This window comes from Tauraco erythrolophus, chromosome 5 (genome assembly GCF_009769465.1).
Source record: "Tauraco erythrolophus isolate bTauEry1 chromosome 5, bTauEry1.pri, whole genome shotgun sequence".
NCBI lineage: Eukaryota > Metazoa > Chordata > Aves > Musophagiformes > Musophagidae > Tauraco > Tauraco erythrolophus.
Window position 1 is genome coordinate 27,269,866 of NC_141469.1, and position 27,028 is coordinate 27,296,893.

A 27,028-nucleotide genomic window follows, 5' to 3' on the forward strand; every position below is an offset into this window, starting at 1 on the left:
ATACACTTGCTGGAGTATCAGCTTTGCAGAGAAAGCGTCGGATCTAGCCCTTAGCGAAACCAGAGACTAGGTGCATCGTACACTCCAAAAGGACCCTGCGATAAATCCTTGGGTTTGTTCCATATATACGTGTGATCAGAGACATGCAGAGTGAGGTATCATTAGGCTTAATGAAAGAATAAGCAAGAAAACACTCAGAATGGACTGCCTGAGGATGCAGTGTAGGACCCAAAGAATACATTCTACTACTCAAACACCAACACGAGATACAAGACGTGCATCTTGTAATGCAATTTGGTGGCTAATGCATTTTTAAATCGGGTATAAATACTGCATGTAGCCACGAAACACCGTTTTTTTTTCTATGCTCTCTAGCATGGAGACATGGCAACATGTTTACGTGGTACCATGACAGGCAACAATACTGAAACAGACCCTGCTCTCCTCTCTCCCCTTCCCCAAGAAAGACTCCGTTCAGTGAGCTACCAGTAAGTATGGACACAGCAAAACGTATCCCGAGGTTATTTAAACACGTTTCTTTAGAAGTGAATAATTCCACGTATTTGATCTTAAAATTTTTTAGTGATGTTTAGACTGTATTCATCCATGGTACATACGTTATATGCAATCACGGGAAACCAAGGGACGTCAGAACACGTAGGTGACAAGCTTGATCTCTACTAAGTAAATACAAATTGCAGCTCAAAATAATCTTGAACATTCCTTTATTTTGGGCATTGATACCCATAATTCTGATCAGATGATATGCATAAGTTTATTCAGAAAAGTAACAGGTATTACAGATTTACATTCTAAAATGAAGACCGTACCACATATACCACCACTTCTTTCCTAGAGGGATGCAAAAACGAAACGAAGATTTCTACACACGAAGATTTGTACGATCGTGGTACTTTTGGTAGGGATCATCAACATACCAATTTCTTCTTTTCCAGAAAGAAGTGGTCATTTTATCAAGGAGTTTACATTGTGTTTTAGTGCACAGCACCAGCTCTCTCAAACGCTTCTTGCGGGCAGCTGTCTTCTTCCATAGTTTCTTCTTATACCCAGCCTGTCACAAGGAAATACACAAAAGTGGGTCGCTGCAAATACACATACTCAGCAATACTGATAAGTAAGCAAACCAGGACAAATTCCTCACTTGAGGAAAACGGGAGTCTCTCTACAGAGCTCTTTTTAACTTCCGTACTAGTTGCTGCCCTCTAATGGAAGGAAAACAATTAGCCCACTGACTGCAAAGAAGACACGTTACCAAAGAAGTTTTACCTGTCTCCTAACCCAAAGGCCATTGTGCAGCCGGAGAAACCTATCGACCACAGCTTTCACGGTTTTCCTCTTTCCGTTCCGTAAGCTACAGTAAGTGAGAGTCCTCGCTGGCTGTTGAAGTATACTTGGAAGTAGAGATGTGACACTAGAAAAAAAAAACAAACCAAACCACAAACCACCCTCAAAACAGAGGAAAAACAGAACAGGAACTAAACATCTTTTTCTAAAAGTAATCACTGACTTTTCACACAAAGAGAAGTCAGAAGTGGCTGCGACTTGTCTGAAGGAGGTTAACAAGAACTCATCTATTATCGCACACCACTTAACGAGCGTGTATGCATGAACGCTAACTGCACTGCTGAGCTCCAGTCAGAATTCCTCTCAAAGTTACTATTCCACATAGAATAGCATTTTTGCTAGAAGTGGTAAAACACTCAACTGTTACTAGCATTCAGAAATGAATTTTACTTTGACAACATAAATGACCAGCAAGAGAAACAGCGCCCATTATAACCAGGCTATTAGTAAAGCCTATGCCTGCAAAGCATGTTCCATTTTACACCCTGCTTCAAGCATTAGGCTTAATTCTCCTGTGAAGACAGGCTGAGAGAGTTGGGGCTGTTCAGCCTGGAGAAGAGAAGGCTCCGTGGTAATCTTATCCCGGCCTTCCAGTACCTAAAGGGGCCTACAGGAAAGCTGGAGAGGGACTTTTTACAAGGGCGTGTAGTGACAGGACAAGGGGCAATGGCTTTAAACTGAAAGAGGGGAGATTTAGATTAGATCTAAGGAAGAACTTCCTCACTCTGAGGGTGGTGAGGCACTGGAACAGGTTGCCCAGAGAAGTTGTGGCTGCCCCATCCCTGGAAGTGTTCAAGGCCAGGCTGGATGAGGCTTTGAGCAACCTGGTGTAGCGGAGGGTTTCCCTGCCCATGGCAGCGAGGTTGTAACTAGATGATCTTTGAGGTCCCTTCCAACCCAAACCGTTCTGTGATCCTATGATTAACAGAACTGGGAGACTTCGGGCTACAACAGAGACCCGGTTAATAGAGCAGGAAGCAGCCCGAGAAGTTTCCCAGGCAGAGGTTTACACACACCTCCTGTTACGCCTGGTTTCTACCGGGGAGACACGGCGCGGACTGTACCTGCTGAGGACCGAGGGGCTGCCTCCCCCGGGCGGGGTCCCCCAGGGCGGCTGCGGTTTCCACAGCGGGGCCGCCGCCCCCGGTGCCTGCACCTGACCGACGCCCCAGGCGGAGAGGCTGGAGAGAGCGCGTCCCGCGGCGGGGCGGCGGGCAGCCCGCGGGGCCCAGCGCGCCAGGAGCCCTGCGGAGAGCCAGACCCTCAGTGGACGCCCCGCAATACCGCCCCGCGCCGCCCTTTCACGGGCGGCTCCCCCTGACCCGCCATGGCCGCCCGCCTCCCCTCGGCCGCCGCGCGCACCGACCCGCCACAGCCGCTCGCGCCGCCGCCGCCGCCGCCATGTCCCCGCTACGGCAGCGGCGAAGGTCACGCCCTCGGAACCGCTCTTCCACGCATGCGCCACCGGGGCCGCCCCGCACCGGGACACGCTTCGGGCAGCGGGATGGAAGATTTCCATGCGTCCCTCTCTCTCTCCACTCTGATTGGACGCGCTGCCCGTCACTCCGCGCTGGGAGCGGCCCCGCCGCTGGCGGAGCGGAAGCCTGAGTTGCCGCCGCGCATGCGCGCGGCGCTTTCCGCGCGGCGGGGGGGCGGAGGCAGGCGGCGCTGCGAGTCACCGCGCACGGCGCCTTCCTGCAGCCTGCCGCCGCCGCCGGCTCCGAGGCCATGCTGCGGGCGTGCCACCGAGCGGGGGTCGCTGTGGCCGCACAGGTGAGCAGGGCGGCGGGCGGCGTGCAGCCCCGGGGGAGCCCCGCAGGCCGTCTTCGCTATCGGCTGTCCTCCGGCTAGTGAGGCCCAGCCGCCCGCCGTGCGGGGAGCGGACCGGGCCGCGCCTGCTGGCGGGGGCGAGCGGAGGGGGCACTAGGGGGTGTGGGGGGGGGGGGTACGAGGCGCGGCGCGCCCTCTAATCGTGGCTCAGTCTTCTCTGAATGACTCCTGACGCGCGGGCCGCGATTGGCTGCTCGGCTTTTGAAGGGCAGCGGCGAGCGCCAACAGGGCGCTGAGGCGGGCGGGGGCCGACAGCCGGTAGGTCGGGTGTACTACGAGTCCCGGCGTGCAGCGCGGGCAGCGCTGCAGTGGTCCGAGGGGCCCGCGGCCCGCAAGGCACCCTGGTCCCTGTAGTTCGCCGCCTGTCTCCTACCGCGCGGCGGCCCTGTGGCAGCAGGGCGGGCTGGACGGGGCGGGCCTGCCGGGGGCTGTAGGCTCCTGGGTGCTGAGCTGCGTGCGCCGGGCCCGCGGCTGCCTCGCCCGCCGGTTCCCGCCTCGGGGCAGCACCGGGAGCGGCGGCCGCAGCTCGGAGGGGCGGCAGGACTCGGCCGCGGCGCACCGCCGTCCGGCTGCTGGGTGGCGAGGCAGCCGGGCCCGCTCACCGGCGGGGAAGGACGTGACCTTGCCTCCCCCGCCGCGGCCTCCCCTGCGCCGCCCCGGCCTGCGGCCCCGGTACCTCACAGCCGTTCCCCGTTTGGATCACAGCGGCACCCACCGCTCGGTCGTGTCGCTAACGGTGGAGGTCCCGGTGCTCGGGGTGACGAGTAACGTCAGCTTTCGAGAGTGAGGGGCCTGCGGTGCCGTCTGGCTGTAACGGGGATCCTTTAGTCCCTCGCAGTCAGACCCGGAGAGGGGAGAATATGTGATGCCAGGGGTGGAAGTGCCCGTTGGATGTAATTTCCGGACCTTTGCCCTTCCTCACCACCGGAGATCATGATGATAATATGCCACAGAGCCTTTTTAAAGCAATCTCCCAACTTTAAGAAGCTACAAGGGTTTATAGATGAGGATGATTTCTCTGCTAAGACCCCAGCTTGCATTTCAGGTGTCTCTTTGAGAGTAATAAAAGTTTTATATTCTACTCGACATTCCAGTGTTCATTACTCTGTATTCACACAGCTCAGCTGTGCGTTCAGTCCCCACTGGCTCTGCAGTTGACAGTTACTCGTTTTAAAGTTAGCAACCTTTTCTGCTGCAGCAGCTGGCATTTCCTCTGCTGCTTTATAAGGCTGGAGAGTTTTCCAGGCCAGGTCATCTGATACCCACTAAAATAAGGCTCTGAGTTTGCAGGCCTGTGGAGGCTTTTAGCTGGGAGTTGAGAAGACAGAAAGCAGGCTTTTGCAGATGTTTATCACTTAGGGCTATTTGCATGTATTCAGTCTGTAAAAGAATGTGTCTAGAATGACTGGACAGCACTGGAAAAGCCAGTGTTGTTGTTTGCAGCTGAGAAGTATGTCTTTGGTCTGTAAATGTTCGGTAGAAGTGCAATGCAAACGGAGAGATGCCGCACATTCTGTGAAGTTCGTTGTCTGTATCCTTGCTGTTTGTTTCCTTACTTCAAAAAATAACTTCTTTTTTTTTTTTTCCCTTTGTCCCTACTCGTATTTCCTGATGAGATCGAATATAATGGAGATTTAGTTTGGACAGCAAAAGTGGGTGTACAGTGAAATAGTTTTTTATACATTTTCCTTGTTTTTATTTGTAGTGAGGGGAAGTTTTGTGGCATACTGTAGTACGTACACATGAAGACTGTTGCTGGTCCCATGGACTTCATGCAGCTAAAACTTGTCTCTTTTTGGGTGGCAAAAGAGCTGGAAACTGAAAGTAAGAAACAACTGTTTTAATTATAGTGCTTGTTTTGCAAAAGATGTGGAATTGTGGACTCTAATCAAGAGGTGCTAACCTGATCTGAGTTGATACTAGGTAATTTTTCCACAGGTAGTGAAAACTCCTGTCATGGAAGTAAGACCTTCTGGCTGTTAAGAGATTGTCAGGCAGATGCTGATGCTGTCAGGCCTGGAAGGGGCCACCAGTGTGATGACAGCAGGATGCTCCATCTGGCTGTGCTGCCTGTTGCCTTGCTAATAAGGGGAAGCATCCTCGCTGCCTGCATCCTTCTGCTTGGGGAGCACATTCAACAGGCACATTCTTGCTGGAGCAGCGGCGTTGGTTTATTCTCTGCTCCAGCTGTGGATCCCCAGGCAGGCACGATTATGCAGTTTTTGGATCTTATTATCCATCTCTCGTTTTCTTTTCTTTACTGCCCCGTCAGTGCTCTTGTCCTTCTGTTTTTGATATGAGACTCAGTGCATCTCGTGTCATGTTTAGGAGTTTCTCTCACCCTGTTCAGTTAGCTAAATCTCAGGCCAGAGCCTCTGCATCTGCCTGCAGACCTGATGGTGGCATAAACAAAGAGAGAGTGACAGCACCTTGCTGGTACCTTGCTGTTCAGCTACGGAAACTTGATTGTTTTGCTTTGATACAGCCCAAAGAAAGACGTGTGTGGTGTTTGGTTTTTTTTTTTTTTTTAAATATCTGGAGTAGCAAGTTTTTTAAGAGTGGAAATAAACCCTTTTTACATAGATGGCGTATGGAAGCTGACAGGCAAGTCTGCTTCTCTTTTGCCATGCTAAGATGCCCCTTTACAGGTTAAAAAAATCCAGTTGTCTAAGGAGAGCTTGGTTGCTTGAGCAGACTGAAGGGGCTGGGAAGGAGAGTGTGGCTGGGTGGAGATAGCAAAGCAACTGCTGCTCCCCAAAGCCAGAGCAGCATGAGGGTCTTAAGTATGGAAAATCTCAGTAGAAAGCTCATGGTAGAGACTAGGAGAATTTTTATCCTTCCCTCTTACTTTGAGCTCTGTGGCTGGAGGGTCAGCAAGTTTATTAACAAGTAAATCGAAATTGCAGCTTTGAGAGAAGCGTATCTTCATCACAGCAATTTCATAAATGTTTTCAGCTATATGTGCAGTGCCACAGAGAGACTCTTCTTCCCTTATCTGGAGTATTTCTGTAGTTTTCTTTGAAAAGAAACAGAGGGCTTTTTGTAAAAAGGTATGACTTTTGGCAGAAGTCTTGAACGATGGAAAATTAATTCGAGTTCTGTGGTCAGATATCCTTGTTACACATAACCTCTATCATAATGAAGACGAACTTCCTCTGAAGTTTCTGGTTTGCTCTTTCTGTTTAAGTACACAAATTCCATGTTGCGGAAAACTGTACGTGTCTTGGAAGCTTCGTTTTGTGCAAGTCAAGATGCTTGAGCCTGGTGGCTAGGAGATGTTTCGCTGGGACTGAATGAATGCGGAGGATGGCGTGTCCTTTGTCTGGTTATTTGAAGTTACGTGTGAAGTATAAGCCTGCAAGGCAGACTTAATTTTTTTAATAATCCTGAGTGCTTTGCTAGAGCACTGTGGATGTTGTGGATAACGTCAAACACCGGATTCGTCGGGGCTCTTTGTATTAACCAGAGTGAAGGTGCAGTGTGCCCTGCAAAATGATTCTCGTGGCCATTTAATAGTAGATAATGAATGTAAAATGATAAGCATTTAAGAAGCTAGGTGAAACAAATAGCATGTACAACTGCTGGAGGAGGAGAAAGAAATGGCAACAGCTGCCCTGCAGTCTCTTGCTACCGGGATCCATGCTGTCTGCGTGATGCCTTATCCAAAGGGTTTTTTCTCTGTCTTCTGTTCTGCAGGACAGCAAGTGGTTTATTTCTGCCTTTTCCAGGGCATAGCAATGCAGGTGTGATGTATTTCTTCCGAATACTTTGAGGCATTTTACAAATAAATAACAGTGGTCTAAAAAATGACCAACTCCTGGAAACTACCTGGAAGTTTCAAAGTTACAGTGATATAGCAAATACAAGCAATACTATTATGGTGGCCAAAAGTGAGCAATGCTTCTTTAAAAAAATAGAATTTTAAAAAAATCAGTGTTTTTTGGAGGTAGTGGTGTATTTGGATGTGAGGGAGGAGAATTAGACTTGGGCTTCTGTTCATAAAACTTTGATACCTAAAGGTTTTCGGTTGTTGTTCCCCTGGCCAGCTGCGGGAATTTCTGTTTGTTGCAGGATCTTGACAGAAAGAGTTGATAGGGATTTGTTTTGGTTTTAGTTATCGCTCCCGTTGCTACATGTGCACTAGTGTGAGAATCCAGCATCGTACGCTGAGCAGCCGCGTTTTGGTTCTTCTCATCTTGATGAACGATAAATAAAACTGGGGATTTGGCTAATCATAGACCAGCCCAGCTTGGAAGGGACCTCAAAATATCATCTGGTCCAAAGAGCATCTGGATTAAAACCAGTAATCCCACAAAAAAAACCCAACCCTACTGGTGTACAAAGCATAGATGCTGAACTACGAGAAGCAAGTTTACTTCTCTGCCCTGCTAGCTCCTGAATCAGAGCCTGTTCCTAAGTGCAGGAACAGATGTGTTTACTGAAGGTGGGAGAACTAAATGGGTTATTTGCCATCAGGAGGTGTGAGTAGGGGCTCTAGCCAACATGAAAACAAATGAACTGGCCCAGATACTGAGGTTACAGCTGTAGCAGCCTCCAGGATCGCCTAGAAGGCAAGTCTAGCCTGAGCAAGGATGCGCGAGTGAGTTGCCTTAATTTCCCTCTTGCCATGACGCAGGTGGGATAACCACCGGAAAGCCTGGTGAGGGGCTTGGGGCTGATGGCTTATTTCCAGGTAAGAAGCAAACCAACGTAAACCCAGAGTGTTGGAAGGGATTAAAATTGAATGGATCGGTAGAAAATAACCTTTTTTTCTGCCCTCACTTTATTGGGTTGAGCTGTGCACATAATACTCAAATATTTTGCTCATCCTACGCTTCATGGTGTAACAGGGACCTGTTGGGAGTCAGAAGCATATCCAGCAGTTGATTACAAAATGATTTAAGAGGCTTTTATTAGTGGCATTCCATTTGAAAGGACTGATGAAGCCTCAGTGTCTGCTTCTGGGGCAGTCAAGTCTGATAATCTAAAACATTACAGAATATATTTATTATCTGATCTCCCATTTCATCCGTTGTAAAACAGAAAATCAACCACAGCTAGAGCTCATGGAGGTCTTGGGAGTAAGAAGAGCACGTTTCCTGTTGCTGTACACGTGCTCCTGTTACTAATTAAAAAATTTTGGCTGCTGTTCTGGAAAGAATAAGAATTCAGTGTTCTTCCCTTTCCTCTCTATGCTGTTGGACAAGGATGAGACATAAACCACAAGACTTTTGCTTGTTACTTATTGCCATATGCAAAAGGAAATGGAAGAACTTACCTTCTGGGGGTATGTTGTAGTGAAGCATCTCTCAATTTTCTGTTTCTTTTTTTTTTTATTTTTAAAGAAGAACTTTCTCGTTGGCCAAAATATCTCTACTGTGGGAAAAATTTCTCTTATGCCTTGTATGCTGATTCCGTGTGAGTCCTGTATCCCTCTCTTAGCAGTTCATGTGTGGGGAAAGATAACACCTGAGGGGGACAGAGTTCTTTGCTATTCCGTAGGCCAGTCTTTCTGGTAAATCATAATTTTAATCTAAAATATAAAGATAAAAACCTTAAGTAATGTGATTTTCATTAAGTAGAATATAATGAAATATCACTCTTTGTATAGTAATTTCATTTATATTATAATCCAATGTCTATCTGGAAAGTGGCTGCGTTCTTAATTCTTTCAAAGAGGAAGTCTTGGTTTGGAAGCTTGAGAAGAACTGCTTATATGTCTTCAGAAATGAGAAGTTTTAAGTATTTCAACAGCTGTTGTTGTCTTCTGCAGTGCTTGCAGCTGAGCTGTTCTAGCACGTCAGGTCATTGAAGGAAATCTGAACTAACCCAGTTGTACTGCCCAGACTGGAGGTTGGGTACATAAATAGGCAAAATTAATGCAGAAATAAGCTGGGGTGAGTTTTCTTTGCTCATTTTTCAAAATGCCTAATTATTTCTTAAAAAGTCCTTAACCTCCAAGCTGCATGTGAGAAAACTCTTCTTTGTTTAGGGAAAAGATGAGTTCAACGTCACTTCTCTAGTACCGACTGCTGCTTCCCTGTGGAGGGCACGCAAGATGTGATGGAGCAAACAGATCTGACTCTGCTGTTGAGGTGAAGAGATGTTTTAGTGTGCTCACTGCTTAACTCTTGCCTCCTCCGCCCCTTGCAGAATAGCCGGTGTGGGAGAGCGTCACTCCGTCCATTACGACTCTGCCGTGGATATGCTACCCCCCCAGGAGAGTCTGGGTACGTAGGAGGTTTTGGAGGGGTGGAATTGGTTCCTCTGCTGCCTTGACCAAGAGGGAACCTGCTCCTTAGTTTCATGTGAGAGCAGATCGGTGGTGGTGTGTTTTTTTTTTTTGTTGAGTAACTTTTATTCTCATAGTTCTGTGTGTACCACATTTGATTCAGTTAGATTTAAATGAAGCTGCTAATCAAGGTGATTGTTAAATGAAGCTAATCAAGGTGATTGTTATTTAGAAGGGAGGTTGTGGCTTGCCCTCTAAGCTTTGGGTTAGTCATGAACCAGTAGGGTAGCAGGGAGTTGGTGGTGCTGAAAGCGATTTAAAGTGGGTGCTGGGTTTATTGGCAAGTGTCTGGAACAGAGTGGTTGCCTCCAGCTGTAAGCTAAAGTCTCACAAACTGATGTTTGTCATATAATGCAATTTACATAACTTTCACGCTTCCCTGCCCCCCCCCCAGTGTTTCTGTAGGCAAAATCATTGGTGCAGGTGTCCTGTTTGTCGGTGGAGGAGTAGGTGGAACCGTCCTGTATGCCAGCTATGATACACAATTCCGGGAGAGCGTAGAGAAGGCTGTTCCCTACTCTGATAAACTCTTTGAGATGGCACTTGGTCCTGCACCTTACACTGTACCGGTGCCAAAGAAACCAGTAAGTGTTTCCCATTCACCCCTACCCTTTCATTTTATTTTTTTTTTTTAAAGAGAGCATCTGCTTGTAGTTTTCAAATTCTGATTAATTTTGCCATGTGCTAAGAATTGAAGAATTTTAAGAATTTTTAAATTAAGAAGGTTTAATAATTATGAACTGAGGTATTACTTTGTGCTGCATAACAGTGCTGCTTGTATGTTTCCCATTATCATCTTGTGATTGTGGTCTGTGGGTTGTAAAACTGTTATTTTTATTTAAAGTAAAATAATCTAGTAGGATCGTAACTGAATATCTGCTCTGCTTATACTCAGAAATAAATTTGGGACAGAGAGGGGTACGCAACGTGTTGGAATTTTACCATTTTACTAGAGGCTTAGTGTAGTTAGTGATGTAGCAGAATTAGAAATCTGTTATTCTAAGCTGAACTTGTTTTAAAGAGAACTGAGAACGTTTTCGAATCAATAAAGATTTGAATGGTACAGAGCCATGCGTAAGCATTATACTTTGAAATCCTGTAGAAAGGAAAACTTGATACTACCTTCAGCACAGCTCTGGAAATTCAGTCTGGAAGTTCCTCTGTTCCTGCACCTGAAAGCAAATGCTTTGCAATTCTCCAAGAATGCTGAAAAGCTGTTCTGGCCATGGCTGTTCTGAGCTTTCAGAAGCCATTTGTCTTTCAAGAAACCCAACATATTTTTAATTGGAGTTAAAGAAAGCTGTTCTTAATGAACGGGAGAATATCAGTTAACCAAAACTGTATGTCTTCTGGTTTTAGCTACTTGACTTTTGATCGTCCAAGCTCTTAATGCCTCCCAGGCACTAGTAAATTTTGGAAAACAGACTGGTCAGACGGCAAAGTTATCACCTGCCCAGTTATGGCTGTAACTCAGATGCTTTTATTATTATCTTGTGGCGTTGCATAGTGGATATTAATGGATTAATACCCTAAAACTTCGCAATACTCCGGGCTTGTGTAAGTGTTTGCCTGCCCCAAACACTAGCATCTGAATCCTTTGAAAGGAAAATCAGCGACGTCATGCAAATCTGGTTCTTTCGTGCCTGTCAACGCCATGCCATGCCTGTAACGTCTTCTGTTGCGTGATATCCAGACAAAATCATCATGTTTGTTCTTTTTTTGAAACATATCCTTAGTTATGCAGTCACGTATCTTTAAAACAATTACGTATTTTTTCCACTCAACTTCAAAAGGAGTTGCTTGGAAACTGGGCTGGATGGGAGGGGTGGCTCTGGTAAGTGTTGGCGGACAGAAAATTACAACTGAGGGAGCAAGCTGTTGGAGCACTTCCCTGAAGAACTGAAGCTGGGTAGGGAAGACTGATGGCCTAACTTGTTTTGACAGTAAATACTCAAGATGTTTGAAATGAAAAGGAGAAGCAGTAACTGAATTAATTTAAGACATACCTCTATGGACTAAATAATGTCCAGGGAAAAATAATGGAAATCTGCTTTCTGGAGTTGTTTCAGACCTTCATGTCTGTGTGATTTTGTTTTTTTTTTACAGTTTCTGCATTATCTGTAGTGTTCAACACACTCAGAAGTGTTTGGAATACACGAGGCATGAAATTACTTGCATTTTATGCATACCTTAATAAATATTTGTTTGTAGTGAAAACTGCCAGTACTATACCTTTAGTTTTGGGAGAGGTGAAAATTGTAAAGATTCCTTCAAAATTAAAAATCAAGGCAAGAAATTATATGACCTTGCGACTGTTTTTATGTGTACCTCGAAGTTTAGATTTATGATATGGTCGTCTGGACATGGAACTGTTCTCTGGCAAAATGGAATTGTGAGACACAGGCTGTTTGAAAAACAGACTGTATTTCTTATTTTTAATTTTTCAAGATACAGCAAGGTCCACTGAAGATCTCTTCTGTAGCAGAAGTAATGAAAGAGTCTAAACAGCCTGCCACCAAAGCCCAGATGAGCAAAACAGAAACTGTTGCTCCTTCAGAGGAAAAAGAAGGTAAATTTACAGAATGTCACAGAGAAAGATAAAAGACCTAATGATTTCTTATATCATACATGCTAGGGTAGATTAAAATATTCCTTTGGAATGGTTGGAGATGAGTATGCAATAATTTCTTAAAATTAATGTTATTTTCTTTTCAGTCATAAGAAAATTTGCTTAAAATGGCTCTAGCTTTTTTTTTTCTATTTTTTAGGAAATTCATTTACTTTATAGACTATTTGGAATCTAAGATAAACAATGACTGTGCCGTGTAGTTTAGATATGAGACTTAGCAGGAAGAGCACTTTGGGTGCTGGATGCTGAGGCCATTTACCTCCTCTTCTTGCAAGCACACAAGAAGCTTAATTCTGGGTAATTACTGAGCTACTGTAAAGCCAGATCAAATGGCACTGCTTTAGAGAGGAGGAGTTGTGACATCTTTTTACATTTATCTCTTATGGCCATGTGTGAGTGTATGTGTAAGTAATACCTGGTTGCTGTTTGTCCAGGAAATTCTCTTTTTCTGGAAATAATAATATCAGTGTCCAACTAATATGTTTCTACAGAGGAAAAAATTAAGTCTTATGTCTCTGTTCTTACATTATAGTATATCTAATACTGGTTTTGTTCTATAACTGTATTTAACAGCAGGCAAGGCAGCAGCACAGATCATCTCTGCAACAGGTGTAGCCATGTCAGTGCCAGCTCCGGGGATACAGACCGAAGAAGGTGAAAAAGATCATATGAACATGATGAAGAAAAACAAAATCCTGTAGCTTCGAGTGCATAAATTCTTACTTCCGTGTTGATATTTGTTGGTTTTTAAAGGTGTGATTCTTTGTGCCTTTTGCAGAAGAAAACTTCCATCATCTGTTACTAGATTTTTGACATACTGAGAAACAGAGATTGATACCTGGGGGAGGCATAGAGGTGACCGCGAGAGGAAAGCCTGCCTTTCTGCTGAACTGGAACTTGTACAGTCCAGTTTGCCTCTGCTCTTTGTGGCTTTCTGATTGCTGTTCAGAAAAGCCTGCCTGTCCAGGGCCAAGTGAAGAAACTGCATTTATTGTTAAATTCAACAAGAAACTCTAGCTTGTATACAATAGTCTCTTTCAGATGAGATAACTTTGGCTGGATTCTCCAAACATGCCAAAGGAGAACTGAAAAAATATATAAGGGCAGATATTCACTTTAAATTTAAACTTGGCTCCACAAGTGTTCTCCAGTTCTTGCTTTGCCTTTCGTTTCTGAATCTTGTTTATTTTTATTACTATGCTACTATTTTTAATTTTAAGAAGATTTGAGACTGGCCTTTGTATTTATGGGTATAAAAAAGCTTGAGATAGTTTCAGCATGGCGTCATGCAGAAGTCGGATTTATAAAGTGATTCTGATGATAAAAATGAGTTTTGAAAAGAAAGATACTTCCTTACAAAAGAAAGTTACTTCCATACAGGTAATCTATATTCTAATTTGGATTGTCTGCTAAAACAGTTACACTCTTCTTACATCTGTATAGGTAAAGAACATGAAGATTCCCATGCCGTAAAAGAACGGTCACCAGAAGAAGTTGCGGCCCGGCTTGCCCAGCAAGACAAAGAGGAAAAGGAGAAGATAGCTGGTAAGTCCATATGGATAGTTTTCCTGTATGTGTTATACATGTTGGACTGTGTTTGCTTTAGAGTTCTAAGTTGCTTATGCACCTCTTTGTTGTTGTCCCTGTGTTGTGTTGGCAGAACAAGTGGTGTTGAAGCTTCTTCCCCCCACTAAGAAGTAACTGATAGTCAAAAAGCGTGATGGAAAATTTGGGGTTGGGATGTACCTCCAAGGTCTCTAGTCTGTCCTTGTGCTTGGAGAGCTGGGGCAGGTTAGAACAGAATAGACCTTTTCAGTTGGAAGGGACCTACAATGGTCATCTGGTCCAACTGCCTGACGAACCCAGGGCTGACCAAAAGTTGAAGCATGTTGTTAAGGGCACTGTCCAAATGCCTCTTAAATGCTGATGGGCGTCGACCACCTCTCTAGGAAGCCTGTTCCAGTGTTTGACCAACCTCTAAAAATATGAACAATGATCCTTCCACAAGAAGGTTGCTCAAGGCCTTCTCCACTGGACGTTTGAGGCTCTCCAAGGATGGAGATTGTTCCACCTTTCTGAGCAGCTTTGCCAGCGCTTCTTATGATAGAGAGCTTGATACATCCGATTAATTTCTCTTGTTGGTGCTTGGATTTGTTGCTGCTTGCCTTTTCTCAAGGCACCTCTGAGAGGTCTGGTTCAGTCTATTCTGTAACACCCCTTTAGATATGGAAGGCATTACTTAAGATACCCCTTCAGCTTCTCTTCTTTAGACTGGAAGAAGCCTAAATCCCTTGGCCTCTCATCTGTGTCACGTGCTCCCATCCCCTAACCATCTTAGTGCCTCTCCACTGTTCTCTCCCTCGTTTGTTTCTTTCTTATACTCGGGCTCTCAAAATAAGACGCTGCATTCTAGATGTGGTCTCACAAGTGCCAATTAGAGGGAAATCATTCCTTCACTCGATCTGTGGGACGTGCCTTTGTTTGATGCAGCCCTGTTCGCTGTCAGAACTCATTGCTGCCAGAGCATGCTGCTGACCTGTGTTCAGGTTGCCATCTTTTGGGTCCCCAGGTCCTTGTCTACAGAACTGCTGCCTGGACTTGTTCGGTAGTGGTTCAGAGGCAGTACGTCAAGGCGCTGTGAAGAGTTCTCCGTAGGTTCTGAGCCGGAAACTGATTGGATTCTAACTCGGACCTATTAATCCAGCTGTATTTTACTGAGAGGTGGCCTGGCTTTTCCTGTGTCCCAGAACTCATGTCCTTCTTGTATCTGGCTCAAAACAATGAGCTTTGCTTCCCTCTCACCTCCTACTTGGTTTTAGATTTTAAATACTTCTGCGCTGTTGTTTGTCTGCAGTTATGATTGTTTAAATCAGGAGTTTTGGTCCTTTTCTGGTTTGCCTCAGGGGAAGCCAGAAAAATGGAGAAATGTGGGTTTTTTTGGTAGATGATGTTTTGCTGTCTAGCATGTCCGGGCAATCTGTAACCAGTTACCTTGACAAACACCTTCTGAAAGCAAACCCAGCTCAAGCTACAGATTGCTTGCAGCGTTAGAAACCTTCCATGTCGTTCTTCAGCCAGTGTTGATGAGGACCAGAGGGAGACTAGCCTCTTGGAGAAACGGATGGGTGTTGAAGGGTGACTTCTGACTTGGGGCAGTGCAAGAATGGCTGACTGGAATGGCTCTGCAGACTTTGTGCAGTGAGGGAAAAGGAGTCTTTGGGGGTGGATAGGCCAGAGGCATTGATTACAAGGATGCTGAACAGAAGCTGTACTTAAAGTAAGCGAAAGTTTACTGTTAACGTAGGTGTAGCCAGTGAAAATAGGCTCGAAAGGGAATTTAACAGTACTGAAGCCACGTATTGGATGTGCCTCAGCCTGCTGTGGAGCTATGGCCGTTTTATTTTATTATTCTCTTTGTGGTTGCAAAGGGCTGATGGTGGGAGAGGCGCTGGCGCAGTGTGCTGCGGCCGACCTGACCTGTCTGAGCACTGTGCGCATGAAACGGGTGCTTGGCAGATGTGTCGGCCATGCTCAGACCTTCCTCTGAGTGCTTTGGTCCTCAGCCGAAGTCCGAGCCTTGGGCTGTTGTTGTGCAGGAGGCATGAGAAGGGTGTACAAGCCTGGGCTGAACGGGCTCGGAGTAGACATGCTGGTTGTGGTCTGCTGTGCTTGCTTCTGCTCAGTGTTGTCTGGTGTAGAAGAGCAACACGAACAGAAACAAGAGGCTTGGCATTAGTTGTTCACTTTGCACAATGATTTTTTTTCTTTTTTTGCAAGTGAAGAAGCTGAGATGTTACACTGAAAAAATCCAGAGGAGTATTTACTGGAAAGGTGGATTTACTTACCCTACTACTTAGAAATAAAAGTCTGACTCCAGAAAGGCAGATGTTGCTCGCTCTGTTTAACCATTCCGGTTTGGTTCCTGCTTGAATAGTTAATAGTTCATTTGTGCTTCTGTACCAATAGCTAATCGAGTCCACCACCTTCTTGGCTAGGAAGAATAATTGTTTGGAATTTATCTTCCTTGTGGAATATAGGAAAATTTACTTGTTTCCTTTTAGTAGCCATTGTGACAAATGAAGATGAAAAATACCTATTGGTTTAAATGCACCCCCCTGCAGAGACATGGTCACAGTCTTCCACTGGGAAGCTTTATTGCTGACTTGCACCTTAGTAGCGCTCCTCTAAACAAGGAGTGTGTTCTGGCAACCTTTCTTCTGTAGGCTGCAGTGTAGTTCCCGAACTGGCCAGCTCTTTTGGGTCATGGAAAATAACGTAAGGAGATGCAGAGGATAGAACGTGTCATTTTACTAATTCTGAGGCTCTTTTCATTATAGTCTAATTCAGTTAATTCATTCATTTTTTTTCCCCAGCCCTTGCAGCAACTCTGGAAGGAGCCCTAAGCACAACAGCTCGTATAACCCTTCAGGCAATTACTGCCCAGGAATCTGCTGTGCAAGCAGTGAATGCCCATTCGCAAATACTGAAGGAGGCCATGGACAATTCTGAGGTAAACTGGGCAAATGGGGACAGATTTGTTTTTTTTTATATTGTGTTCAACAAAACTTTTCATTTCACAATTAAAATTAGAAGCTTTTCTTGCATTGTCTTTACTTTTATCACAGTTTTAACTAATCTTTCCACTTGTGAAATGTGGTGTAGTTGAATAATACAGTGGGTTTGCTTTTGAATTTTGCGTTTTCTTTCTCCCCCAGCTCCTTTATTTCCCTTTTGCAACAAGAAAAGTTCAATACGTTGATAATCTTTACATTGCATTTTAATTGATATATTTTAATTCCCAAGCCCATTTTTTACCTAGATATAGTGTGTCATGCTGTCCACCCTGATAATTCCATTGAACTATTCCCTTTGCCAAAACTTTATTGCTGGATTGTTTGTTTCTTGTCTGGAAATGAGTAGGGGCTGTGTGAGCAATGCCAGCTTGTGGTTCTGGTGTGCTAATGCTGGGGTTTGTGTGGAACTGCTGCTTCCTATTGAGCTCTGGAGCAGAGAATATGATTTAGTGGTTAATCAGACGAACAGGGGCATATGAGCAACTAAACAAGCACTTGAGATTTAATCTAGCAGTTAGAAAAACAAGTATGTTAGGAGTTTGCTTAAGTATTAAGCTTTAAAATTAAGCAACTTAAGTGTTACAGTACTTCAAGTACTAAGCTTAAAACAATTTTAAAGTATTACAGTACTTTAATACATGTAGAAATTTCCCCTCCAAAAAGTTGTGGCACCATACGGTGATCTTCACACAAGCTCTTCTGCATGGACAAATGTAATGGCTGTTGCTCAGGTGGAAAAAAACACATTAAGAATCGAACAAAACCTAAACAAAATGTTAGAAGAGCAGAATAATTCGTAAAGCTTCCAGCTGTGCTGTTGGTAAAACACAAGAATGTTGATCAGTTTGAATGAAACGTGTAGAAACATGTGAATCTCTACAGGCTTTTGTTCATTTGATAACTATTATTTAGTGATTGTAACGACCCTAATTAGGAATCTGTGCTTCCTAGGCTGCTGGCGAGAAAAAATCATCTCAGTGGCGCACTCTGGAGGAAGCGCTGAAGGATCGGAGGAGAGCGGTGGATGAAGCTGCTGACGCCCTTCTGAAAGCCAAGTAAGTTGCCCGTTTTTAAGGCTTATCAAGTGGTAAGTTACCATCACCCGTGTGAGGCCTGGCAGTGCTAGGTGAGTTTCTAGAAAGTATGGAGTCACCTGTGTTCATGTTAAACTGACGTGTTTGTGCCAAATCCAAAAAAGTCACATACGCTAATGAATATTTTAATTTGCAGTGTGTGCATCTCAGGTGCTTGTGCACATGGTCCTACCTGTACCAAAGAGTGTGAAACAGTCCTGTTCTTCTTTTTAAGAACTTGTTTATCTCCTCAGTATTTATATATAGTGTTGGTAAATTCAAATAAGATTTAAAAAAAAAAATCCACAATCCTTTTAATGTTACTGTTTGGTAGTTTTGTCAATATTAAACCTATTGTAAGGACTCCATGACTGCACTCTCTGTGTATTGAGTCAGTAACATCCCTAGCTTCTTTTAGTTGTAATGAAAAATTAATCCGTACAGCATCGTTTGGCAGTTCCATCTGTCAGCAGAGTTGCTTTTAAGGTTAGATTTTTACTAAGCATGTGTCTAAAAAACTTGAATTCTGAAATGGAGCACTGCTGGTAACCCAAGGTTCTGCATGAGCCGTGTTGACGTGCACGGAGTCTGGTGTGCAGGCTCGTTACCTAGGGAGTATAGCAGCAGAAATAAGATGACAGACAAATATCTCCAGGTTGCCCTTGTAACGAGGGTAGAAATAAATTTGGAAGCCCTTTGATGCTTCTGAGGCTGAGAGGACAACATCATCTTTGAAGCTGCACGGTTGCTATTTAAGTTACAAACTTCTCCTATCTTTGAAGTTGCTGTGCTGACTAAAAATAGTTAGGAGGTGTAACAGGTTTCGGAGAGTAAAACCAAGCTCATGCAAACCCCAGATGCACTAGCTTTCTTTCTCTATTGCTCTTCTGGATGCATTCACTTTTATTTATTTACTTATTTTAAAGCTTGTTCCTTATTCCAATGAGGTCATTGGAAACCTCCATTGGTTTGAATGAATTTGGAAAAGGAACGCTTTTCCACTTTTTCCTTGTTTCCAGTTATGCTAGAGAAAAGCGGTTCTTTCCTAATTACAAAAGAAATTATCTTTACAGAGCTCTATAAATTTTCTCCCATCCTCATTTATCTCCAGCAGTCACCATGTCTAAAACACTTCTGCAAGAGTAAGCCATCTATATTAAAAATGTTTCCTTGATTCTCTGTTACGTGGTGGAAATGTCTGCCTTCTAATACTAACTTAGTTTTACTAATGCTTACTCCTTTCAGTGAACTTTCTTTCATCTTCCCCCTCCAGTTAAGTCCTGAGTACTAATTGTGCTGTAAATAATTCTCTTTTTACATGGAATAGACACAGACATCTTTACATTTCAGGCTGTGGGGAAAAAAAACAAACATCTTTAATCACAGCATCTTAGCCATAGACCTGGTAACAGGTCAGGGAAACAGAACAGTAGAGTTACCCAGTAGTTCTTATAAATACAGACAGCATAAAGTAAACTTTGCCTTGGGGTTATGCTGTGAGACCTGTATGCGTTATAATTAGCAGCTGCTTCTCTTTTCAGAGAAGAGTTAGAGAAGATGAAAGGTGTGATTGAGAATGCCAAGAAGTCTCAGATCGCAGGAGCCAAACCTCACATTGCCGCTGCAGAAGAAAATCTTCATCATATGATAGTTGACTTGGACAACGTTGTGAAAAAGGTAACGCTTCCACAGACTGTTGATAGTTGCCATTAGAGTTGGGACTACTTGGCAGCCTACACAGACCTCCTGTTCCCAAATCTTCTGTAGTCAGTTAAATATTTTCAAAGTGTAAATTCCATCCTTTTTTAGCTGCACTGTCTTTGAGCTGATTATACTACCAGTAATCAGACAGGACAAGATCTTTACGAGAACTTGAACTCTGTCCTGAAAGAGTCTTCAGCCAGCTTGATTGGTGCCAGTCCTTTCTGTCGGCGACTTGTAATTCTTTGTTTGATGCTGAGAGGAATCTAGCATGAGGCTAGGGAGGAGGAGGAGCAGTGTGTGCTAATGACTTGGTGGGTAAATCACTTTACAGTTCAGAAGACTGGGGAAGAAATGTAAAGGTGAAATTTATCTTCCTTTGCAGGACAGTGGATAATTCATCAGGTGCATTTTGAGTTAATTTAGCCTAATATTGGGAACATCAGAACTTAGTGGGAGGGGGGCAGCTGTCACAAGATCAGCTTACTAGGCCTAAGTGACAGCTGTAAGCAGAGAAGAAGAGCTAGAGATCTTTGAAGATGTAAACTGAATTTAAGATACTCTTTTGGTCCTGTCTAGGCTCCAGACTGGCTATCTAGTTACAGTGTGTGTGTGAAGCAAAAGAGATTAGTGGTAATTCCACCAAAAAATTATTATATATGAGAGGTTTGATATCACAGGGTGGGTTTTTTGCTTCCCCCAAGTGAGTTTGCTTTGGTTGAGCTGGAGGGTAACAATATCTGCCACTAACTCAGGGCTTGGCTTTAGATGATGTATGCCTCTGTTATCAATACTTGCCTTGAAAAATAAACTAATCTCACTTTTGTTTGTTACAGGTTCAGGCAGCGCAATCTGAGGCCAAGATAGTAGCTCAGTATCATGAGCTTGTGGCTACAGCTAGAGAGGAGTTTCAGCGAGAGCTTGACAGTATCACCCCCGATGTACAGCCTGGCTGGAAGGGGCTCAGTAAGTCTCTGACTGCAGAGTTACTTCGTGCCTGTTACATGCCACTCACTTTGGTTTGCAGTGTTTCTGTAACTACAGCCACTCTATTGAATGTCCAGTGTCCCGATTTCCATATTGTTCAGTTGGTTTGGAGTGAAAATTAGTTCACAATTAAAATAAGTCATCTAAAGCAGGTGTTATGAAGAGGCTTAGTTCTGGAAACTACCTACGCTGTATCGGAAGTTTCAAAAAATGTAGCTCTTTTATCATAAATATCGTATGGTTGTTTAAACTTCTCTTCCTTCCCCTGGTATTTCAGGAAGAGGGCAAGGTCACTCCAGATTTGGATCAAGTCTGTGTTGCTCACTGATCGAGTATTTGTCTGGTTGACTCTCTGTGATTATAGGTATTATAATACACCATTATTACAGAGTGATAAAGAACTCCCTAAATTTCTCCAGATCATCACTGAAGAGATAGATATACTGAAAGACAGAATTGGTTGATTGTACCCAACCTTCCCCAGTATATGTTATTTCTAAATTAAATTAACGTAGTAACTTACCTTGAACAATAGGGAACGCTGCACAGAAGCAGTGAATAGGCCTCATGTTTTGTTTCTGCTATTGCTACTGCAGCTTTGCCTGAGATCTGAAATCTCGTGAGCTGCCTTTCCTTGTGCAGGATGAAGGGAGAACATCTTGGGTTTTGTGACTGCTGCCCTTTTGAGGGAGGAAAGGGAATCTCCTAGTAGCTTCCCTGCACTCCATTTCACACTGGTGTGACCTACTGAAGTATATATGGGACTGACTTGTTAGAGTCTGTGGCTCTCACTGCTGCTTGGGAATTTGTTTCTTAAGCAACTGCTTCTGATTCATAAGAACTTAGAAATGTCTGACTAAAATTCCAGTATCCAGTTGCACTTTTCTGCTTCAAACTTGTATTCCTTGCTTTGGCTACAACATCAATCTGTGGGTTTCCAAAGGTGATTTTAGTGGTTGGGATGGTTTGGGCGGCTTCTTGCCTATAATATAGAGACCTCTATGCTCTTCCTAAATTCCTAAAGACTTGGACTCATGTCTAAGTCACTGTAGATAGGAAGCTCTTAGTTTTCTGTTTCACTTTTGCATGACTGACTTACTGTAGTGAATATGCATTAACTTTTCCAACCTCTCCTCTTTCCGTTGCAGAGATAACTGACTTAGGTGAGTTCCTGTAACTTGTGCTGGTTTTGTGAATGTCACCTCTCCTCTTTGTTCCTTTTTTATGTTTGTGTGGTACATCACTTTAAATTACTGGCAGTATCAACAAAGTGGTGAAATCTTGCATTCCTAAAACTTTTCGGGCTGAGGTACGCTTTGGGATCCTTTCCACTCGTTGTGCACGTCTAGCTTAAACCACAAACTCTTAGTCTAGCAGCCCTTCCCAGGTGGGTGTGATCGCTGGCATGTGAAAGCCGGGTTTAAATTTTCTTCGTGACTCTAAGCTGGTCGATACCTGCTGCTGAGATTCCAATGAGAACCAGAAACTTTGACCAGTTCCAGTTAAGCTCTGTGATGGTGTTTGTCCTCAAGTAGGCCCACCTGGCAGCAGTCCTGGCTTGAGAGAGGTGCTGGACATACCAGCTCCTGCTGATGCCGCTGAAACGTCTGAAGTACTTTGTATGCTTGAAAAGCCACGTAGGGCTGCTCCAAACTGGGTCACCAGAACCAGATTCATTTGATTTGAACTTTGCTTGACTCTCTGAATTTAATCTTCACAATTGATTTTACAAATGTTGATTGACAATTTGATTCTGAGGTTGATTATTTTATTTTTTTTTTAACCTTTTGATCAAAGAAACTTACTAAAACTGGAGTGCAGTAAAGCCCCGTTCTGTTTGTAACAGCATTAAATTCAACAGCTGAGCTTAGTGCTGCTGGTCAGCCTCCCTGCTGGACACAAGCACCATGGCACCAAGCCCTCCTGCACCAGTCCTTTCTCCAGTGCTCACCGGCAGGATGGCTGAAGGACTGTTGAATTTCACTTGCTTTGGACCCTGCAGGAACGCTTTGCTGAGCAGTCCCTGGTTTTCCATACAGGCAATTTAGCTGGAAGCCAGTGCAAAATGAGCTGCAGCATTTTACAGAAACGATGTCATCAAATCTACAAATGCTGCAGGTGTAGCTTGTCCCCTCCTCCTCTCCCAGCAGAAAATCAGCAAACTTCTCAGCAGACACAGACATAGTTGTGACCTCTGCAGCTCTTTGAATAGCCAAACCCAAAAGGGACCAATTGGGGTAAGAAACGTGATTGGGAACAGTCGCTCTGGAGGACTGTTGAAAAGAGAACGTAATTCTGGCTGTCTCTCACAATGACTTCAGTGTTTTCTGGATCAAAGTTCTGTACACTTGTACCCAGCTGGAGGTATCGGTGCTCAGGGTTTTACACACCCTGCTGCTCTGTGTGCTGTCACAGGGGAAAATCCATGGTGGTGTAAAGACCAAGAAACGGACAGAGTTGCCAACAGTCTCCTCTAACTGAGTATGACATGGATATGAGAGTGTAAATAATAGCTGTGAATGTTTTCAGAGAAACTAAGATAATTGCAGAGAAACTAAGGCAGAGAGTACTTACTTGTAGGTGTGTCTTAGTGGTTATTGGGTGGGCGTTAGTGCAGGTCGAGTGCTTGGAAATGTTTCATAAAACATACTTGCTGGTCAACCACATGTAGCTTTAGAGTGGGAGGTGGCCATGCACTGCGGTGGCAGCTTCCCCGCAGACCTTCCTAACGCTCCGTGTTTTCTTTAGCTGGCCAGTTATCAACAGACGACTTAAACTCTCTCATCGCACACGCCCATCGTCGCATCGACCAGTTGAACAAGGAGCTGGCGGAGCAGCGAGTGAGGGAACAGCAGCACATTGAGTCGGCCCTGGAGAAGCAGAAACTTGAAGATAAAAAAGCGTTTGAGGCAGCCGTGGCCAAAGCACTGGAGCGTCACAAAAGTGAGGTTGAAATGGAACAGGAGAAGAAGGTAAAGTGGTGTTAACACACCTGGTTGAATCTCTGGCTCAAAAAAGATGTAGAAGGAGAAGTAGAGGAAGTGCACGGAAGAGCAACTGGGATGTTCTGAGGGATGGGGGACTTGAGATAGGGTGACCTCCAGGCTAAGCGTGGAAAGGAGATGTGCAACAAGGAAACCTCCCCAAACTTAGAATGGTAACATCACACAGCAAAACAGGGAATGACTTTTTTGCATATCCTGTCGGCTGCTGGAGATAGGATTGCTGGGTCAGAATAAATGTTTGATCTGACCCAGTATGGCTGTCTTCTGGCTACGTAGCCCCTCCATCCTGCCTCCAGGAGGTATCTCCATGTCCTTCCACTCTTCACCAGTGGTTTGAGATTTGATTTCTTTCAAAAAGACTATGAAGATGCCTCAGAATTTTAGTGCTGCTTTGGGCATGAAGCAAGTGCAAATTACGAACGTCAGGATTTGGGCATTGGAGGTCTTGCCTTGGGAGATGCTGTACTGCAGGCAGACACTTGTGCCGAACACTCCCGTGTTTTTATATATGTGCCTCTGAAAATGAGATCAAACACTGGACCTTAGCTGGAAAATTTGGATTGATTTGCACAAAACTAAGGATTTTCACCTATAGCCTGTTAGTTCAAAGCACTGCAGTGAAAGGTATTAATTTAGAGCTCTTTCAAAAAGTTGCTTGAACTGTCATCTTTGCACTTAATGGAAGTTTGGAAATGACACAGTCCTGTTTAAAAAAAAAAAAAACAACAACACAACAAAACAACAGAAAACAACAAAAAAAAATGTTTAACTGCTGCTAAATAAACCTGTGCTGTGTCCCACCTGCGCTCTCTGGAGTGGCTGTTTTAGACAAGATCAGGTAAAAGAGACGTTACCATTTTATGAAACTGTGTCCAACTTCAACAGCGTCACAGCATGGAGGGAAAAGGTGAAGTACTTGTCATTGGGAAGCTGGTCTATAAACACCAGAGCGTTTAGTTTGTCATGTTACTGTATCTTTTTATCGTGCTCTGATAACGGCACTACTTGCCCAGTGAGCATAACCACCGGTTACTGGCATTGCGGACTGGAAAGCGATTCTTTAACATCTTTAGGAAGAGGCTCAGCTGTAAAAACAGACCTCGACCGTTTTTAAAACGGAACGTGGGCTCTGTCGTTTTTGTAAAACGCGCCCCAGGTAGTCACTGACGGAAGATGTAATCGTCGTGCGTGACAAGCAGCTGGGAAACAGCAGTGTGGTAACAACCGCTCGTGTGTGTGCGCAGGTTGAAGAAGTGCGAGAGGTGATGGAGAACGAAATGAGGACCCAGCTCCGGCGGCAGGCAGCTGCCCACACAGACCATCTGAGAGATGTTCTTAAGATCCAGGAGCAGGAACTAAAGGAGGAATTTGAGCAGGTGAGGGAGAGGAGTCCCCAAGGGAATTAGGGGGGTATTTGAGCCCTGGCAAAGCACACACTTCATAGGACAAGAGTCCTGAACCATCTTCCAGAAGACTGAAATGCAGCTGGGGAGGGAAGCCTGCTCATATTGAAGAGATGAAATAAAGTGTCTGAACGTGGAGGTTTTATTCAGACTTGTTTTAAAAGCTTTCGCTATAGATGAGAATTTTGATAATTACAAATGCAGCAACTGTTATATTCACCCTGGTCAGCCTTCTTACTAATATGTTGTATTTACTGTATGTGTTGTCTCTAGCAAGAAAAACAGATTTCTAGGAATGTGTCTTAAAAATAAGACAAGTAGAATTTATCAGACTCGGAAACAGCTGTTCTGTATCTCACTCTGTTTCAGAACTTATCGGAGAAACTCAGTGAACAAGAAATGCAGTTCAGACGCCTCACTCAGGAGCAGCTCGACAACTTCACCTTGGATATCAACACTGCCTACGCCAGGCTGAAGGGCATTGAGCAAGCAGTCGAGAGTGAGCACTCCAGTTGCGTCCCTTTAAGGACTAAAGTCAGGATCCCCAGAGGCCCATTACCCAAACCTGGGTGCTTAAGCACAGGCTTAGGCACGCAGCTCATGGGCCTGCGTTTGCCGCGCTGCTGAGCACCCAGCAGATCCCAGCTGTGCCAGCCCAAAGCTGTCGTCTTGTTCTGGGATTGGTTTTGAGATCCAGTGCCGAGGGCGCGGCTGCTTTTGGAAGCAGAGTGTTTAGAGGGATGGCTTTTGCTGCTTGTGTTCAAAACTCTTCTCGTACGTGTGCCCCCAACTGAGAGTCCCCTTCTTGGCTTATTTTGCAGGTCACGCAGTAGCAGAAGAGGAAGCCAGAAAGGCCCATCAGCTGTGGCTTTCTGTTGAAGCGCTCAAATATTGCATGAGAACAGCCTCTGGGGATAATCCCACAGAGCCGCTGGAGAGCGCGGTGAAGGCCATCCAAGCCAGTTGCTCTGACAACGCGTTTACAGAAGCCTTAACAGCAGCTCTCCCCCAGGAGTCCCTGACGCGGGGAGTGTACAGCGAAGAGGCCCTCCGAGCACGTTTCCACACAGTCCAGAAACTGGCCAAGAGGGTGGCTATGATCGATGAAACGAGAAACAGCTTGTACCAATACTTCCTCTCTTACCTGCAGTCACTGCTTGTGTTCCACCCTCAGCAGCTGAAGCCACCTGCCGAGCTCAGCCCTGATGACCTGGATACGTTTAAATTACTGTCTTACGCTTCCTATTGCATTGAACACGGAGATCTGGAGCTGGCAGCGAAGTTTGTCAACCAGTTAAGAGGGGAGTCCAGGAGAGTGGCACACGACTGGCTGACAGAAGCGCGAATGACCCTGGAAACCAAACAAATCGTGGATATCTTGACAGCATATGCCAGTGCTGTGGGGTTAGGAACGACTCAGGTGCAGTGAGGTAGGATTGTATTTCGGAGGCTGTTCGGCAGTCCTTTGTGCCGGAAGGAAATCCCCTCATCTCCGAAGGGTTGCGAACCCAGCCTTTGGCTGGGGCCGGAAGCGTTACATCAAAGCACGGGTACCGTCTGGTTTCTTTGCACTGTATTTAACTTGACCACCTGTCGTATTTGTATTGGTTTTGAGTTAACCATGACAACCAACTTCGGGAAGCTTCTCTACAATTTGTGTAACAGTTCTGTTTCCCCATCTTACCAAGCGGGCTTGTGATCCAACCAAAATGATGTTTGTAACCTACCGTTAATGATTTGCCACTTCGTCAGCTGAATAAAACAAGACTTCAACCACTTTCTCCTGCTGCCTCCTGTTTAAAAATCAAATACAGCAGGGCCATACACAAACAGCCTTTCTCCATGACCTGAAGAAGATGACATTTATTGTTTTACTCCTTTTGAGGAGCAGGAATTCATTGATGTGGTCAGTTTGTCTATTCATTGATTTGTACAGCTGAAAAACAAAAATCCACCTGAGTACAGGTTTAAGTAGATATAACTGAAGCTGGCATCAGAGCACGTACTCTGGTGGCCTCCTACCCTGCATCTTTCTTCTAATTACACCAGCTCTTCTGTAGTTTTAGAAAACCAGGTATTTCTACCTAGAAGCCAGACTTGTGAGTTCTCATGGTTGAACCCAAAGCCCAAGCTCCTTCCTTCTCTCTCTCATTTTTCCCTTCATTCTTG

General features: G+C 44.6%; 2 protein-coding genes across 4 annotated transcripts; one reads left to right on the forward strand and one right to left on the reverse strand.

Annotated features, from left to right (window-relative positions):
* Nucleotides 1-708: 708 nt before the first annotated feature.
* MRPL35 (mitochondrial ribosomal protein L35) lies at nucleotides 709-3,095 on the reverse strand. Its single transcript, XM_086612031.1, has 4 exons — nucleotides 2,732-3,095; nucleotides 2,430-2,610; nucleotides 1,288-1,432; nucleotides 709-1,072 (listed from the first exon to the last, which is right to left on the reverse strand). The coding sequence occupies exons 1-4, from the start codon at nucleotides 3,093-3,095 to the stop codon at nucleotides 884-886; spliced, it is 879 nt and encodes a 292-aa protein (XP_086468157.1). The 3' UTR covers nucleotides 709-883.
* On the forward strand, nucleotides 3,084-26,633 carry IMMT (inner membrane mitochondrial protein). Of its 3 annotated transcripts, XM_086612461.1 has the most exons (15): nucleotides 3,084-3,138; nucleotides 9,349-9,425; nucleotides 9,882-10,071; nucleotides 11,936-12,056; nucleotides 12,690-12,770; nucleotides 13,560-13,661; nucleotides 16,490-16,626; nucleotides 17,642-17,745; nucleotides 19,305-19,440; nucleotides 20,301-20,430; nucleotides 21,600-21,614; nucleotides 23,200-23,423; nucleotides 24,701-24,832; nucleotides 25,229-25,358; nucleotides 25,681-26,633. In XM_086612461.1, the coding sequence occupies exons 1-15, from the start codon at nucleotides 3,094-3,096 to the stop codon at nucleotides 26,286-26,288; spliced, it is 2,232 nt and encodes a 743-aa protein (XP_086468587.1). In that variant the 5' UTR covers nucleotides 3,084-3,093; the 3' UTR covers nucleotides 26,289-26,633. The 3 variants fall into 3 exon arrangements, with proteins under 3 accessions (XP_086468587.1, XP_086468589.1, XP_086468590.1); XM_086612463.1 differs by lacking the exon at nucleotides 21,600-21,614; XM_086612464.1 differs by lacking the exons at nucleotides 12,690-12,770; nucleotides 21,600-21,614.
* Nucleotides 26,634-27,028: the final 395 nt, after the last annotated feature.

Bases quoted from the DNA above. Each gene is read 5' to 3' on its own strand.
- IMMT (XM_086612461.1), top strand. From the start codon at position 3,094: ATGCTGCGGGCGTGCCACCGAGCGGGGGTCGCTGTGGCCGCACAG. The intron at 12,771-13,559 runs GTGAAAAAGATC...ACATCTGTATAG, and splicing joins GGGGATACAGACCGAAGAAG to GTAAAGAACATGAAGATTCC. The intron at 16,627-17,641 runs GTAAACTGGGCA...TGTGCTTCCTAG, and splicing joins AGGCCATGGACAATTCTGAG to GCTGCTGGCGAGAAAAAATC.
- MRPL35 (XM_086612031.1), bottom strand. From the start codon at position 3,095: ATGGCCTCGGAGCCGGCGGCGGCGGCAGGCTGCAGGAAGGCGCCGTGC. The intron at 2,611-2,731 runs GTCGGTGCGCGC...GGCTCTCCGCAG, and splicing joins GGCGCGAGCGGCTGTGGCGG to GGCTCCTGGCGCGCTGGGCC. The intron at 1,433-2,429 runs GTACAGTCCGCG...TTTTTTTTCTAG, and splicing joins AGCCCCTCGGTCCTCAGCAG to TGTCACATCTCTACTTCCAA.